This window comes from Camelus dromedarius, chromosome 31 (genome assembly GCF_036321535.1).
Source record: "Camelus dromedarius isolate mCamDro1 chromosome 31, mCamDro1.pat, whole genome shotgun sequence".
Lineage (NCBI taxonomy): Eukaryota > Metazoa > Chordata > Mammalia > Artiodactyla > Camelidae > Camelus > Camelus dromedarius.
This window is the reverse complement of record NC_087466.1, coordinates 25,105,701-25,121,832: the sequence shown is the minus strand read 5'-3', so window position 1 is coordinate 25,121,832 and position 16,132 is coordinate 25,105,701. Positions and strand designations below refer to the sequence as shown.

Sequence of the window (16,132 nt, the reverse complement as noted above, 5' to 3'; positions counted from 1 at the left end):
GAAGGAACCTAGCCTGGGAGCAGCCGTCCAAATGGAGTGCCCATCACTCCTGAGGGAGGTGGGGTGATGGTGAGGTAGGAAGCCCCATAAAAAATACCGGCAGGACCCCTAGGCAGGGCCACTACTCTCCTGCCAGCACCATCCGGTTCCCTGGCCCAGCGACTATCTCACTTTTTGCCTCTGAAATGGCTTATTTCTAGGAAAGTGGAACTTACCCCTAAAATGCTAAAGGTTCCCTGAGCTCACTCCTGATTGGTCCATTTGTAGTACTTCATTTACATGGTGCTCACTCCTGATTGGTTATTTCTCTCCCTCCTGATTGGTCCATTTCTACAAAGCTTGTTCCTAATTAGTCAACTTTTGTTATACCTTATTTGCATATGATGTTGCAAAGTGTAAACTGGCAGCCTATAAAAGCCAGTGTAAACCTACAGACGGGGTCCAGAGCTTGGAGTGTTAACTCCTCTGGGCCCGATGGCCTGATAAATCTGAGTTCTCCAACCCTCCAAGTGCTGCTTGGTTTCTCGCCCGGATCCAAGTTGCTGTCACAACTGAGCTGTAACACCGAGCTGTAACACATTTTTCTGCAACAACGGGAAGGGTGCAACCAAGGGCCCTAGGTCAGGAGACTGAGCACAGGTGGTCTCAGCTGAGACACCCCCTCCCTGGGAAGCTCCTGTGTCTTCCAGGCATCCAGGTTTCTCAGAGGCTCCACACCTCACCCCACCCCCCAACAACTGCCAGTGCCCCTTACTCCCCAGCTTCCCTGCCCCGTCCTGTGAGCCCTGAGGGCATAGATGTGGCTTTGCTCCCTGCTGTATCTCATCTGTGGCCCCCAACAAGGGGGAGGCCAGATCAGGGGCCCTTTCCTGGAGGTGGCTGTCCTGGGCGTCAAAGTCACCAGGCAGAGAGGGTCAGCGGCACCAGGGTCTGTGCACTTGGCCCCGCTGCTTCCTCCTCCGGGGCGATTTCTTGTTCCCAGGAGAAACCAGGTAAAGGGCGGCCTGCAGAGATGCCCACTGGACACTGCTTGTAAAACAGAGATGCCAGAAATGATCTGAACGCCCATCTGTCCGGGACCAATGCATCGACTGTGCACTCGCCTGTGAAAGGCCGGCCAGGCATGAGAGGGCCAGATGTCCAGGATTCACTTGAGTGAATGAGAATGGGGGAATTCAGAACATCAAACTTTCATTTAATTGAACAGAACATCAGTTCAGCAAACACAATGAATCCCAGGCTGAGGGGAAGGCGCCCTTCCCACCCGGGCTGGCTCTCCCCAAGCACTCATGCCTCCGAGGAAGCCCTGGACACAGCCATGTCCAATGCAGCCCACATGGCACTCACCAAGTCAGGGGGGCCTTGTCACTGGACAGGACAGGCAGGAGGGTGGCCAGCAGTGCCACCTCCCTCTCTGGAGAAGGGCTTCACTGCCCAGCCATGCCCAGGACCCTAGCTGCAGCCAGCTGCTGCCTGACAACAGACCCACCTTGACTTCTGACCTCAGCTGCTGCCTCCAGTATAAGGAGTTGCCAACCAAATTCTTCCAACACAGCAGAGGGCTCAGCTGCCCTCAGTGCTTCTCAGCAGGACCCCAGGGGACTCTGGGGACCTCCCTCCAGTAGGGGACAAGGCTCTGAAACTTGTGTTGCCGGATGTCCACACATGCTCCCCCTGGGACACCGGCTGGGCTCCCAAGGGGCAGCTCAGCCCAGGCTGCCCCTTGAAAGCTCAAGGAGCATCCTGGCTCCCCAGAAGGTGTCACTGGAGGCCTGGCCATCAGGCCACAGCACCTGGAAGGCCAACAAAGCGTCACACATGGAGGGACCCTCTGCCACCTCTGCCATCCCACTGGGCACCCTGGACCCTGGGATCCAGCCCCTCTGGACTCAGTGAGAAACACTGCGTCCAGTCCTCGTTCCAGTGAAGTTCAGCCTCAAGACACCACTGCCCCGTGGTCACCTCTGCCCGTTTTATTCACACTAAAGGCACGAGCTGAGGGTGCAGGAGGGAGGAGGGAAACCACAGAACCTCAAAGGAGGGCTCACCTGGCCAGAGGGCAGGGGCTGGCTCAGCTCCACGGCAGGCAAGGGGCCAGGAAAGGCAGGCGGGGCTGGGGCCAGCTCCGGGGTGCTGGAAAAGGGACAGGGTCGGGACAGGCCCTTTTCCAGGCCCTCTTGGAGGGTGACACAGTCCACCATGAGCAGTGTGCCCTGAGAGCTCTCTGCCCATCAGGGGCCCTTCCAGGTGCCTCTTCAGGACCAGCCTCTGCCTGCAGGGCTCTCGGGTGGGTGGGGTGTGGGAGGGGCCTGTGCGGCACCTGAAGCAGGTGGCTCGGGCCATCTAAGTACATCCGCACAGGCTCACAGAGAAGGGGACAGCCAGCGGAGATGTGAAGGAAGAAAAGGTCACAAAGAAGGGGCAGGCCTCAGGCGGGAAGGAGTCAGGAGGCCCTTGGGGCCAACTCAGGGGAGGTAACAGGTGCAGCCCCTCAGAACAGCGGCCAGGCGGATCCTTAAAAGTCTGACCACACCTGGTCACCCACTCCTAGGTGTCCTCCCCCAGAGACACAAAGGCAAATGTGCAGGTCGCCAGGCATACGGAAAGGCTCACAGCAGCCCCAAGACCAGGCTCCCAAGTGCCCGCCCATCGGTGATGTCGACCCGGGCCGAGGACAGGACTCACAATGAGGAGGAGGGGACTGTGGGGACCCAAAGTACCGGGGCGGGTCTCGGAGGAGTCAGGCAGAGTGCTGCACCCCCCAAAAAAGAGCATGTGCTGTACGATTTCATTTGTACGAAATTCCAGAAAATGTAACTGAAGAAAGCAGATCCCCGATGCTGGGAAGGTGGGGGTGGAGGCGAGTGGAAACAGCCTGCATGGCCGAGACCTGCAGCTCGGTCATGGGCTGTGGCGGACACACGTGTCACACTCAGAAAACTATCATCTGTGACAACTGAACACGTCTGGTCACTTTATGCCAGTTAGACCCCCAACAAAGCTGTTCTTACAGAAGGAGTCAAGGTCACCAGAGCAAGGATGGGCCAGGGCAGCAGGGCCCAAGGGCAAGTCGGCCAGTGGAGAAGCCACAAGGAGACCCAGTGAAGGCCTCTGGTCTGCGCGGCTCCCAGTCATAAGTGGAAAAGTGAGTCCGTCAGCACGGGCTGGATTTTCTCACTGTCTGGCTATTTCCTAAGCAGGGCCTGCGACTTGGGGGGACTCCTCCTCTCTCACACGTCCCCCTGTGATTCTGCCCAGATTAGGGAGCTCCTGCACCCTGGGGACCCAGTCCTGTGGCCGCTACCATAGATTCCCTCTGCTGCAGAGGCCCCCCTTGCCTAACAGGCTGCGCTTTGGAGGTCATCTGGATGACTGCCCCAGCCCCACCGCCACAGTCCGCAGCCCTGGGCTGCTCACTGCCCTCCAGAGCCCTTTTACAACTACAATTTGGAATATAAAGCCAAGACCCTGCTGCTGTTCAGAAACGAAGTCTTTGGGGAAAAGAAACTGCCTGAAGAGGGGAGGGTGTAGCTCAGTGGTAGAGTGCATGCCTAGCATGCACAAGGTCCTGGGTTCAATCCCCAGTACCTCCAGTAAATAAATAAATACATCTAATTACCACCACACCTTCCTCCCCCACCGCACCAAAAAAAAAAAAGAGAAGTTGCCTGAAAGAGGCAGCCGGGGCCCAGGGAGATCTCTGGGGAAGCGTCGAGGCCTGAGCGCCAGCCACAGAATGTATGCCCATAATTCCTCCGATATTTCCAGGTGTTCTTTTCTCTTGGGAAAAGTACAACCTTCATTCAGTCGAGGGCCATCAGGAAAGAGCTGCACACTTGGAGGGCAAATCTCCCCACCAGGACTGGCCTCTTTACGGCCCGTGGCATGTGTGGCCTGAGCTCCAGGCCTCTGAGGCTTACCTCTGGGCAAGGATGAATTCGGGAGCCTGCGCTGGGGGCTGTGTCATCAGGAAGCCACCCGCCAGTCCCTCTGTCCAGCCACCGCTGGTGCCTGGACCCTCCTGCAGGTACGTGCTCTGGGGGTTGACGCTGGGAGGGTCAGCAAATCCTGCACAGGAAGAAATGCCACAACCCAGGGCTGGAAAAGGCAGCAGGGTCCCCATGCAGCATGACAGAGAATCCTGCAGAGAGGCCACGTCCAACCTGTCCAGCCCCAGGCTCAGCTCCCTCGCTGAGGGGAGGGCAGCCACCACTGGTGAGCTCAGTGGCCTCTTCAGGCTCCCAAAGACCCAAAGTAACAGTTTGCTGACTTCAAATTCTGCTTTGTCATTGCAGACCTCATGCCAGCCCCTAGTGCGGAAGATCCAGAATCCAACTGAACTATGACACTGTCCACCAGAAACACACAACAGTATGAACTGACTGTACTTCAATGAAAGAAGAAGACTCAGCATCCAGACCTGCCCCATGTCCACTGCGCCGCCTACGGACAGACAGGTGGGCATCCGCTTTCTCCTTGCCTCTCGTACTCGTTCGCCAGAGGCTGGGCCACTAGGAAACTTGCCTGTTTCCTTCCCCTTTCACCTTGGGCTTCACCCCGACGTCACTGAGGTGCGAGGTGTCACTACCTTACTCTGCACTTTCCCTCCGCTTAAAATGTTTCAGCAAACATCTCAGGGGACCTTGGCCTCTCTAAGGCAAGCCACTGTGGATTTGATCAGTTCTGGTCGACAGATGTTTAGGAGCAAAGTGAGCTAAGAAGGACGGCCCATTTCTGCCCTAAGTCTGTCAGGTGGTAAAGCGAGCCTGAGTCCCTGGTCTCAGATCCTCAGCAACAGTCCCTCCTCCTGTCTGCCAGCCAGCTGCCCAGATCTCCCCCGCCATTTGGTACACAACTCCACCCGTTTTATGCTGTTTCCTCTTTCCTGCACAACTTTCAAGATACTCTGAGGTCCAGGAAATTCGGTTAAGCACTAATTTGAACTTTTCTATTTCAAACATAATAGATCAACGAGATACCTTCTTCCTCCAAGAGAAAGAGAAGTAAAAAGCCCCAAGCCCAGAACAAAGCAGGTGTCAGGGGATGGGTAACTAGCAGGGGAGAGAGGTCCCTGCTCTGCAAACACAGAGCACAGGTCCATCCCACCCAGGTGGCGGGTGTCTGAGGGGAAGCCAAGGCCAAGGACCCTGAGAAGCTCGCAGCAAGGGAGGCGGAGCCGGGTGGCCTCCTGGTGCTCAGGCGGTCAGTCAGCAGGGAGCTGGACACCTCCCGGAGACCACCACCCCTCACACACACGGGATGCAGCGTGAAGACCAGCTCCCCTCACCCCCGGGTGAGGCTGCCCAAGGCCCTCCCAACTCCAGCCCTGTTAGTAAATATGGGCAGGCAAAAGCGAGCCTCTGAAACGGAAGACCAGTCCGATTAGACAGAAAAGCTGCCTCGGAGAAACCAGACTCGAGCTCTCCCTCCTTGGGGCCCCACCTCCTCTACTCAAGGAAGGACCTGAATCCAGGATCCCAACATTCCCCACTTCAGGCAGCAAAAGGTACTTCCTGAAACTTCTAATTAGGATACTCAGAGAAATAGAAGCTATCACATCTAGAAAAGTAACAGGATCTCTGAAGAAAGGAAAATCAGTAATGACACCACAGAGCCTGGAGTTCTCTTAAACTATGTAACGGTCAGAATAAAGTATCAGAAGACCGAATTTAAGGCAAAAGCACACACAATAAAAACATTTTTTTTTAAAAGATAAGCATTTTGGGAGATTGCTCCAGGATTTCCAACATCCAAATAACATTTGTGCTCTCAAGGGAGAACTGGAGGGAGGAGATTATCAAAGAAACTATCCAAGAGTATCACCCCAAACGCCCAGAGTAAGTCAGCTATGCTTCAGTCTAATAAAATGCCCAGAGCTTAACAGAGACCTCGTTCACAGACTCTTTAAATTGAAAGGCTTACCGACAAAGTGAATTTAAAAGACTCACACCCAGGACCATCACACCCAGTCTTAGGACCATTCTGAAACTTCAGAACACCAAGATAAAAAGCTCCGAGAGAGGAAAGATACGTGAACATCAGAATGACATCTGACTTAAAATGACAACGCTGGATGCTCCAAGGATGAGATGCTTTCAGATTTCTAAGGGGAAAGGATTTTAAGCTCAGAATTCTGTCCCTGACAAAGTGGTCATCAAATATGGGGGCAGATTAAAGACCATTTCAGAACATGCAAGGACTCGGAAAATGTCCCTTGCAGGCACCCTTCCTCGTAAAGTTCACTGAAGACATTCTCTAACAAAACAAGAGTCAGGAAAGAAAGAATAAGACCTGCAATTCAATTTGCCAAAGCAGACCCAGGGAGGCAGCCACAGGGCCCCTGGGGGGTGGCTCCCCTCAGGCCGAGAGAGCGAGCACTTGGATGGGAGCAGGAAGCAGGCTCCCCGCAGGCAGCCTTCAGAGGAGACGCGTGAAACACGGGGAGACGTTAACAACATGGTAAGAGCAGACAATGCAAGAAAAAAGAAAAGCACTGAGAAACTCCAAGAAAACATGTGTGTGACCATCGAAGACTAAGAAACTGAGGTCACGGGCCGAGTTCAGTGCCGATATCCTCCTTACCAGCTGGGCTGTCACAAGATGCTGTCATGTTTGGTGGACAAAATATATACCTGAATACATATTCTTGCAAGGTATTTACAGCTACAGTTATAACTCAGAAAGAAACTCCAACCAGAGCAGGGGGGCCACAGGGGTGCAGGGGTGTGAGCAGCTCAGCCCTCCTGGGTTGTAACAGGGGGGGAGTGGAGACAAGTTACAGGGACTGGAGTGGAGACTGCTGGGGTGGCAGCCGTTTCATTTCATTTTTGTCTTTCCTCACTGTCTTGTTTTTTCAGGCAGGTGCACTTTTTTTTTTTTTGGAAACAAAAATAAAGGGGACCTATACAGGCTATCTGTGGGAAGAGCATGTGTTCCAGCTGCACTGGGTTGGGGTTGATCCAAATAACACGGGATCTGAGCAGAAAGTCCAAGCACCTCAAAATTCTGCCCCCTCAAACAGGACGCAAGCAGTTACAGCATCTGATGCAGAAGCATGGGGTCTGTCTAGAGTGGACCCACCTGTGGGGCCGGGCTCACCGGGGGCAGCAACGGACGCAGCCACAGCAGCATCAGGAGGGTGCATGGCCAAGTCCACCCCAAGACCACAGACCAGCTGCCCAGTCTGGAGGGGATCTTCCTTGGAGGATGCCAGTGCACGGGACATCAGCCATGACTCGGGGGCAGCCAGAGAGGGGTCCAGTGTGTCGTTGCCAGCAGCCAGAGGGCAGAGGCCGGGGCTAGGGCAGACAGTGGGGAGAGCGGCAGGACCATGGCCAGGTCCCCCCTGGTACCTCTCACCACCTTGCAGAGACCTGGGGAACACAGCACACATCATCCCTTGGTGGGCAGAGGCTCTCTCAGGCCGGGACAGGGGGACCTGGGGGAGACTCCAGCCCAGTTAGGGATTCTGGGCTCCCAACGCCACTTAGCCTCTGACGGCTGTGGGGTCCTCCCCATCTCCAGTCACAGTTCTCCCTGGGGCTGCAAGGGTTCCAGAGACACAAAAAGTACCACTGCTAGAAACCAAAGCCACGTTAGCAGTTGATTTACAAGGCCCTTCAATAAAGCGTTGCTGCACAGTACTGACAGTGGAAAGTGACTAGGAAGCCCCTAAGAGTTGAGTAAACACATGAAGGTGGATCTTTAAGGAATATTAGGCAGCAGTTAATAATTTAAAGAGTGAATATTCCACAAATGCTAGCGGCATCTCAGACTCCACTCCTCGGCTTTTGTTAACAACTCCCCACCCCTGTCATCTGTGGACCAACCCGCATGGCACTGGTGGTCCTATCACTACCTCCATTTCACAGGTGAACAAAAGTGAGACACTGAGGTCACAGGGACTTGCCTGCGGTCACACATCTGGGCAGTGCCGGCCTGGGTGTAAGCTGCCAGCCCGGTGGCGTCATGAGAGACGCTGCCCACACAAGGGTAAGTGGAAGAGGTGGGCACAGCTTGCTGGTGACACATAGTGGACCTGGCCCCACGCTCAAACTTCATCCTGCTGCTGACCCACACTTCCCTCAGCCTCACTGCATTCATGCAGCGTCCCAGGAGGTGACGGAAAGAACTTGAACAGTGCCTGATCCATAGTAGGAACTCAAGAACTGCTACCTGTTACTAACTCAAATAAATACTACCCGGACCAAATGCTAGACAAACAAACCACGAGAACAGATGGTTTGTCTTGGAGGTAGGTCTGCGCGTGTGTCTTTCCAAGTCTGTGTTCCCCAGTCTCCAAAACTGACGTGAAGCCAGACTATGAGTCAGGTTCCGGGCAGCCAGTGTGGGTCCCCGACATGGGCTCCTTGCCAGTGGCTCCCCCATCCCTGGGGTCACAGCCATCTCTGTTCTCAGCCGTCCTCGACCTGGTCCCAGTGTCCAGCAGGCTTTCCCACGCCCACCTCAGGTCTGGTCTCCCACCGAGGACGGGGGAGCTGAGCAGGAAGACGGTCCCATGGCCTATGAGGGGGGCAGTACCTGGAAGCCAGTGATTGTGGCATACTCCCATCTCCAGAGAAGTCCGGGGTCAGGGCCAGGGGCTCCCACGGCCCTTGGGTGGCCTCCTGGGTCTGTACAGGCCCACCTTCCTCAGGTCCTGCTGAAAATGCAGCAGACACGAGAGGCGGCTGGGGGGTGCTCTGAATCCCAGACCCCTTCCCAGCAGGTTAAGAGCAACCACACCGGCTGGAAAAGGTTGTCTCCCAGCATTCTTTGTTTGTCCCTTGATCTGTCTTTGGTCTGAACGGCAATTACCAACCCAGGACATCCTAAGTTCTGGCACTTGGCTCACTTCCCACTGCCTCCTGGCCCTGACCACACAGTAACCTCGAAGGCAAAACGCTGCTGCAGCACCACCCAGGCCCATCCTGAGTCCAACCTGACTCAGCTTCAGGGATCTCACTCCCCACGGGGTGAAGTCTTGAACGTGTGGACTGGGGGAGAGTGTCCTGTAACCAGGGACCCTACCTCAGCCTGGCCATAGACATAGGTTTTGTGAGACGGGCCACTCACCTGACCACTGAGGCCTGTCCACACACCCAGAGCCAAGGTGGGGGTGGCCTGCAGGTTGCAGAGGGCATGGACCTGCCTCCGTCACGCTGGGGTTGTCCACCGTGTCTTGGGCTGGCGCTGCACGCTGCACAAGGGCCCTCTGGCGCCGCCGGTAATTGGCAAACCAGTTGTAGACCTGCTCCATGGTCAAGCACGTCTCCGAGGCCAGGTCCTCCTGCCTCAAAACAATGCACCCCTAGGCCAGCCAGCTCCTGAAGCTCCAGGCCAGGACAGTGAGCCAGCCTGGATACCAGGCAGCGGGGGCACCGAGCGGGCTGGGACACGGAGCCGACGGGCACAGTGGCCTCTGGCCTCATTCCTCAGTCACACCGCCGCGCCGCCAGCAACCACCCAGAGTCCAGAGGCCTAGGGCAGGGCCTGCAGACTGGACCCTCCAGAGGTGACACCAGACCACTGCCCGCCTGCCTGCTCGGTGTGACAGCGCGTCTGCCACGATCGACCCTGCGATCAGGCACCTGTCCTTCCTCTGGACCCAGATCCCAACCACCTTCACGGCCCCAACACCAAGCTCTGGGAGAGAACCCAGCCGATCAGACAGAAAGAATGTGCGGGGAGGTCACTGCTAGACTCCGGATGACTGGAGACAGAGAGGAGGGGCGGGGCAGTCACTGGGAGAGTCCAGCTGATTGGACGGGGAGGGAAGGGGCGGGGTGGCCACTGAGCAAGTCCCCCTGATCAGACTCGGAGAGAAGGAAGCATGCCAGCTTTCCGATTTGAAGGACTCCCACTCGCACCCCCTCAGCCCACTCCCTGAGAGCTCAGCCCCTCCATCCCTCCTGCTGGAGCCCTGGCCGCCGCGAGTGCTCAGTGAGCATCTGTTGAAGCCACACTGGAGGACAGAATATCGAGACACGGCTGAGGAAACCAGACCCCCTACTTGTGCACGCTGGACCGACGTTCAGGGGCCGCCAGCCAAAGAACGCCGTCCCCAGGGCAGTTCAAAGGAGGCAGAGCCCACCAGCGCCCTGGCAGACAGGCCACTAGGGCGATGGGGTGAGTAGGGGGTCGGATGAGGGGTGACTGAGGTTGTGGATCAGTCACTAGGGGTGTGATATCACCTCAGGGTGGGGTTCTCCTAAGGATGGGGCTTCCCCTAAAACTGGGAGTCCCCCAAGGGTGCATGGTCACCTAAGGGTCGGCGGTCAGGCACCTAGTGATGGGTGTCCCTAAGGACAGAGAGGGTCGGGTAAAGGGAGGGGTGTCTGGCCTCGCTCTCACTGCTCTTACCCGCTGGGCCTTGCTGGGGTTGGCGCTCACTCTCGAGGCAAAGTCCTGCAGCTTCTGGCGAACTTCTCTGGGGAAGTTCCGGCTCTTGAGGCCGTCAGGGCAGAGGGAGGGAGGCGGTGGGTTCCTGGATGAGGGCAGTGGGGAGGTGGTTACAGATCCCTTCTTCTGGGCCCAGCTGTGTGCTCGCCTAGACCTCCTCTCCTCTCACTGGCTACTCTCCTTGCCGGCTGTGTGCTGCAGCCCCCCAGTCCATCCCCCGAACAAGGGAGGGGCCTGGCACTGCCCCAGCTCCAACTCCACACTCTCACCAGACTTCCGAGGACCAGTCACTGACCAATGGTCCATGACTGTTGAAGCTGGATGATGAGGATACTGAAGCTGGATACACTATTCTCTTGACTGTGTGTATATTGGAATTTTTCCAAGAAAAAAGACATATAAACAAACAGCAACCTGTCTCTACACAATCTGCTACCCAAATGTCAACTGAACAAATCCCCATGAAGGACAAAAACGCACCCACACATCCCACCTCCCAGTGAAGCTCCACCCCCCACCCCCAGCCCGTCCTGGGTATCCAATCAGAGACCACCACGTGCCAGCCAATCAGGCCGAGAGCCCCGGAGCCCAGGTTTTTTCTCTTTACCTTCTCCAATACATCCAACCTGCCAGCAAATCCTCCAAGGCCTATCCTGACACCACCCTTTCTCCAGCCACAGCCACTCCCAGAAACTCCAAGGACCTCCCGCCTCTGCTCCTGCACTGGCCATCTGCTGTGACTCCCATGTCACCCCTCCTTAGGCCCAGAGAGAGCTGTCCCCATGCTCAGGCCTCTCCCAGGCTCGCCGGGTCCCTGCTGCAGCCCCCACCACAACAAAGGGCCAATGCATCACAGCCCCTACAGAACGTGTCCCATCTAGCAGTTCTTGCTCTGAATCATGGGACCTGCTGTTTCCTGGTCTATGGTCCACCATCCACACTCCCGGGCAGCTCCAAGAGAGCAGGGCCCCAGCAACCAGGGGCCTCTTCACCAACACCCCATGCTGGTCCCCCAGTCATTTACTCTGCAGAACCACCCTCTGGCAGGCTGTCAGGACCTGTACTGAGATTCATGACTGCGTCCCCAAAAACTCCAGGACAGATTAACTGCTGGGCTTCAAAGTCGTAACTGGCAGGCACCACGAGAAAAATTCGGTCTGACCCAAAAAGATTCCACCTCTTCTTCTGTCAGTCAGGCCCATGGCTCAGCAACCCCTGTCCCTTGGGCTGTCAGGAGCCCAGAGCGAGTCCTGCAGCCCCTCCTGGCCAGTGGGGAGCACCTAGGAACAAAGGCTCCACAGTCTTGATGTCTAGGCTGGAATCCTGCATCTCTCTAGTGCAGAACCTGGGGCAAACCCTTCTGTGCCTCGGTTTCCTCATCCATGAATGGTGAGGATGGAAACAGTCAGAACCGGTCATGACGTTTACTTACTGCTGACCATGGTCATGGTGGTAATTACCATGAACATCCACTCAGCAGCTATCGTGTGCCAGACAGTCTTCTAAGCACTACGTTGATCAAATCGTGCCTGCAGCACCCTCGTGTTTGTCTCTCTTTCAAGGGTCCTGCAGCCCTGAGGGGCCGTGCTGGGGTCCAGGCCAGGCCATTTACAATGTCTGACCATGGGGATTAGCCAACCTGAGGGACATCCATCCCTCGGAAGGAGGGTGGGATCAGAGTGTCTGCCCACTGACTCCCTCCCTGTGGGGCCTGCCGGATGGACAGTGGCTCCTGCTGCAGCTTGGGCTCTTGCCTGGGTCCCAAGAAGGGCTCCCCCTCCTTGCCCTGCAGGCATTGGTCCCCACAGCCGGTGGGGCAGGAGGAGAGTGTGGCTGAGTGTAGGGCACCAGCCGATGGCGCACCTATTACCCTGACTGTTCCTGCTTCTCCTGGCTTTTCCTGCCCGTATCTCCCTGTCTCTACTGCCCTTCAGCCCATCTGTGGCTTTGGACGGCAGATCCCTTGGGGGCCGCAGGGACTCTGGGCATATCAAGGCGGGCACCTACCTCTTCCTGCACCTGAACTTCTGCACGGGGGTCAGCATGGCCACACCAAGCCTCTTCATGAGCAGACAGTAGTGAATGTCATTCCAGAGCTGCACCAGCTCGGGGCTGCCTCCCGGCACCCGGAATCCCTGCAGACGAGAGCCTGATGAGACCTGAGCCCTGGCCAGCCCAGGAGTCCTGGGACGAGCCGCTGGCTGGCACCCACTGGCTGGCACCTCATGGCCAGCCGGGCTCCAGTCCCCACCAGGCTAGGTGGGAAGTCCCTGGGGGCTCAGCCTCGCCCACTCACTGAGCACTGCTGCCCTTCCAGAAGACAAGGTGGGCAAAGCGCTCCATCACTGCCCACTGGTGAGGAGCACCGGCAAGAGGACCAGGGATGAGCCTGCGGCCATAACACACAAGGCAGAGCTGCACCGCAAACCACAGGTCAGGTTTGAGGGGCCCGAGGTTTGTCCCCCATCTTGTGTGGAAGACCTTTCTCTCCCACCAGCAGGGCGGGCCCCTGGGGCTCAGTGAGCACATTCTGAGCTGAGGGGGATGAAGGGGTCCCGGCCTGTGCCAGTGACAGCTCACCAACCCAGTGTGCCTTGGTCCTGGAACCAGGCTTGGGAGCTGGCCAAAGACGCCAAGTTGGGCCTACCCTGGACACAGGCCCTATGGTTCCTGCCTTCAACCCCAGTGTTCCTGGGACTATCTTGGTGAGGGAGGTGCTGAGAATCATTTAGCTTTCACTCCACAGCATCAGGAAAAGCCCATTTTGCTGGGCTGAGGCCTGTTGTCTTCTGCAGAATGCAGCAGTCGGCCTTAGGCACAATCGTCAGGGAAGCCACGCGGGGCTTCCCCACCTGCAGGAGTAGCCATTGGCCATAAACGCCCTTTCTCAATGTGGTGGCCCTGTCCTCTTTCTCAGGTCTCAGAGCACATCACCTCCAGATATTTCTGGACCATCTTGACCGAGCTATAGTCCCTCCCCTGGGAGTTTTTCATCATCGATTGCCTTCACAGCAGCTGTTACAAGCCTGTGTGTTCATCCATTTATTCAGACATATTTGGAAAATGGAGCCCTCTTCTGTTCCAGGTGTTATGTTGGGATCATTTAATGACCAGAACTGAAGCGTTACCGATCCTGGGGCCTGCAGTGCAGGAGCGGAGGCAGACAATACACAGACCGACAGAGAAACAGGTTGTTCATTCTGAACTGAGGAAGGAGCCACGAAGGGACACGAGGGAGTCTCCTTGAGAATAAAGAAGCACTAGCTGCACTGGGTGACACTGAAAGCAGACACCAGACTGGCAGGAAGGCACCAGCCACACAAAGAGCAGGGCTCCAACCTCTGGCCGAGGGAGTGGCTCACACGGGGTCAAAGACAAAGAGCTGGGGACTTCGAGGGACAGCACGGAAGCCAGTAAGGCCACTGTCGGGACTGGAGAGCAGGCTCTGGGGCCACTGCCTGGGTGCACACCGGGGTACCACCTGCTGTCTTAAACCCCCCTCTGGCTGGTGCGTGAAGACTAGATTGAGAGGGCAGAAGAGGACCGGGGGAGGGCAGCCAGGAGGACGCCCCGGGGCTGGGATGGGGGTGGGGAGCGGAAACAGAAGGCACAGGGAAGAACTGGGCAGCCTGAAGGCAAAAGCAGCATGAACCACGCACCAGCTGTAACAGGGAGTGAAAGAGGGAAACACAGCCCCCCACACGTCCTACTGCAATCCTGTGAGCCAGATGGATTTTGGAATTCAGAATTTCTCAGATTTTAGACGGTAATACAGGCAGAAAGTGCATAATCTGCACCGCCCCAGTATAGCCTGGGGCAGGCAGCATCCTGCAACCAAACATGCCAGTATTTAGGTAGTAAAATGTACCAGTCACATTGAGTAAATAAAGAGCATAAGTAGCTTCACATGCACGCAGCTCAGGTTTTGGTGCCAAATGAGCTGAGGTTCAAAGTACCACCAGAGGAGTGACCCAGAAACCTGCAGTTTCAGACTTCCCAAATGGAGACCAGGAGCCTAGGGTCTGTTTGACTGTTTGTCTCAAACCTGGGATGCCGACTGTCCCAGCCAGGACCACCCTTCCAGGACCACCGGGATTTGATAAATGGAGAGTTTTGTCTCAGACTACCCAGTGAGGAATTCTCACTGGCTGAGAGTAAATGGTTCCACCTTGGTATATAGCATCTCTCCCCACGCTCTTGCTGACTTCTGGGGATTTCTGTCACGTCTGGGGAGGTGGTGGCTTCCCCACCTCTGTCCACACCCCCGTGCAGACCAGTCCTACCTCCAGCAGCTGGCGGGCGGCCTGGTGCTGCTCCTGCTGGGCCAGCACGCGGGCACACACCAGGGCCACGTCCACGTTGTCCAGGAGTTGCAGGCGGAGCTGGCTGTCCAGCACCGCCGTGACCAAGGGCTGCACCTGGGCAGGGTCGTCCTGGAGGTCCCGGCACAGCCTGCCTGCAAGGCTCACCAGCTCCGCCAGGGGCGGACCTGCGCCCCCCCTGCCCCTCAGCAGCTGCAGGAGGCTCTGCATCCGGAGTCCGCTGGGGCCCCTCTGCAAACAAGACAACAGTCATGACAAGGACCCGTGATGACCACAGGCTGACCACACAGCAATCCTCAGACCAACTCTGCGAGGCCCCTCCTGCCGCAGGTGCTTGTAAGGTGGGGGTCAAGAGAGAAGGCGTGGCATCGTTGCCCCCCAAGAGTTGCCTCGTAGTCCCCACAACTGTCCAGCCCTTGGTTGTGCACCAGGTCCCAGCCCTGTGCTGACGCTGGGAGTTCGCCTTGCTCCTCTGAACCTGCTCCTCTGAACCTTCTCTCTGTTCTGCTGCTGCCCCCTCCCCGTACCTCCTCCTCTCCACTTCCCCCACATCTCAGGCACGTGGTCACTACTGTTCCTTTCGCTTCTCCTCTGCGTTCAGTGGGGGCGGTGCCACCCGGGTCCGGTCATCAGATTTCCCCAGCATCTGCCAGAAGGGTGTCCAGGCCTCTCTAAATGGTGGCCGGGGTTGAGGGGGGTGGGTGGAGGCGGTGCCCTGGGCCGGGGGCAGGGCAGAGGCCCTTCTCACTCCTGCGAAGGGGAGTCCAGGGGCCCAACCCCGCGGCAGGATCAGCAAAATGTGGTTTTAACTCTTGATTTTGAAGAAAAGTTTATATTTGAAAACCACTAAGATTTAAAGGTTGCCCTCATCTGACAAATTAATAAAAGAAGAAAAGAAAGGGGAGGAAAGGGAAGAAAGAAGGAAAGAAAGAGAGAAGGGGGTGGAGGGGGGAATCTACACAAAGGAATGAACCCGCGCCAGCCTCCCTGGCCCAGCCCTGCTGGAGTTCCGGCCCCTCGCCCTCACATCGCTGCGGGCACCGAGCTTCCCCTTTGGTCCTGCAAAGCACCCCATGAAAGGTGGGGCGGTAGCTTGCAGGAACACCTCCCCAGCCCTGGACGTTCAGGCAGCATGCCAAGGACCGCTTTTTCCAGGATAACGTTCAGACCTGTGTTCACAACTGCCCCTACTCCTATGGAGCAGACGCCTGGAAGCGAGGTTAAAGGGTGCGATCTGAGGAGATGCTGCCAAACCGCTTTCCACACAGGTTGTGAGAATCCGCAGAGAACAGCCGGGCTCCTGGCAGAGGGTCTGCCCTGTTTCCAGCCCTCTCCGCCCCACACTGCTTCCAGGGGCGCCCGCCGGGGGTGGGGGTGGGGACTCCCGTCTATGCCACCTTTTCCCAGCC

At 56.9% G+C, this 16,132-nt stretch overlaps 1 protein-coding gene across 2 annotated transcripts; it reads right to left on the bottom strand.

The window, feature by feature from the left end:
* Positions 1-1,174: 1,174 nt before the first annotated feature.
* On the bottom strand, positions 1,175-16,051 carry ANHX (anomalous homeobox). 2 transcript variants are annotated; one of them, XM_064481390.1, is made up of 9 exons: positions 14,685-16,051; positions 12,409-12,536; positions 10,363-10,486; positions 9,076-9,289; positions 8,542-8,659; positions 7,081-7,373; positions 3,921-4,068; positions 2,049-2,133; positions 1,175-1,793 (listed from the first exon to the last, which is right to left on the bottom strand). In XM_064481390.1, the coding sequence occupies exons 1-9, from the start codon at positions 14,931-14,933 to the stop codon at positions 1,707-1,709; spliced, it is 1,446 nt and encodes a 481-aa protein (XP_064337460.1). In that variant the 5' UTR covers positions 14,934-16,051; the 3' UTR covers positions 1,175-1,706. The 2 variants fall into 2 exon arrangements, with proteins under 2 accessions (XP_064337460.1, XP_064337459.1); XM_064481389.1 differs by having other exon boundaries at positions 8,542-8,662; positions 14,685-14,933.
* Between the last annotated feature and the right edge of the window lie 81 nt (positions 16,052-16,132).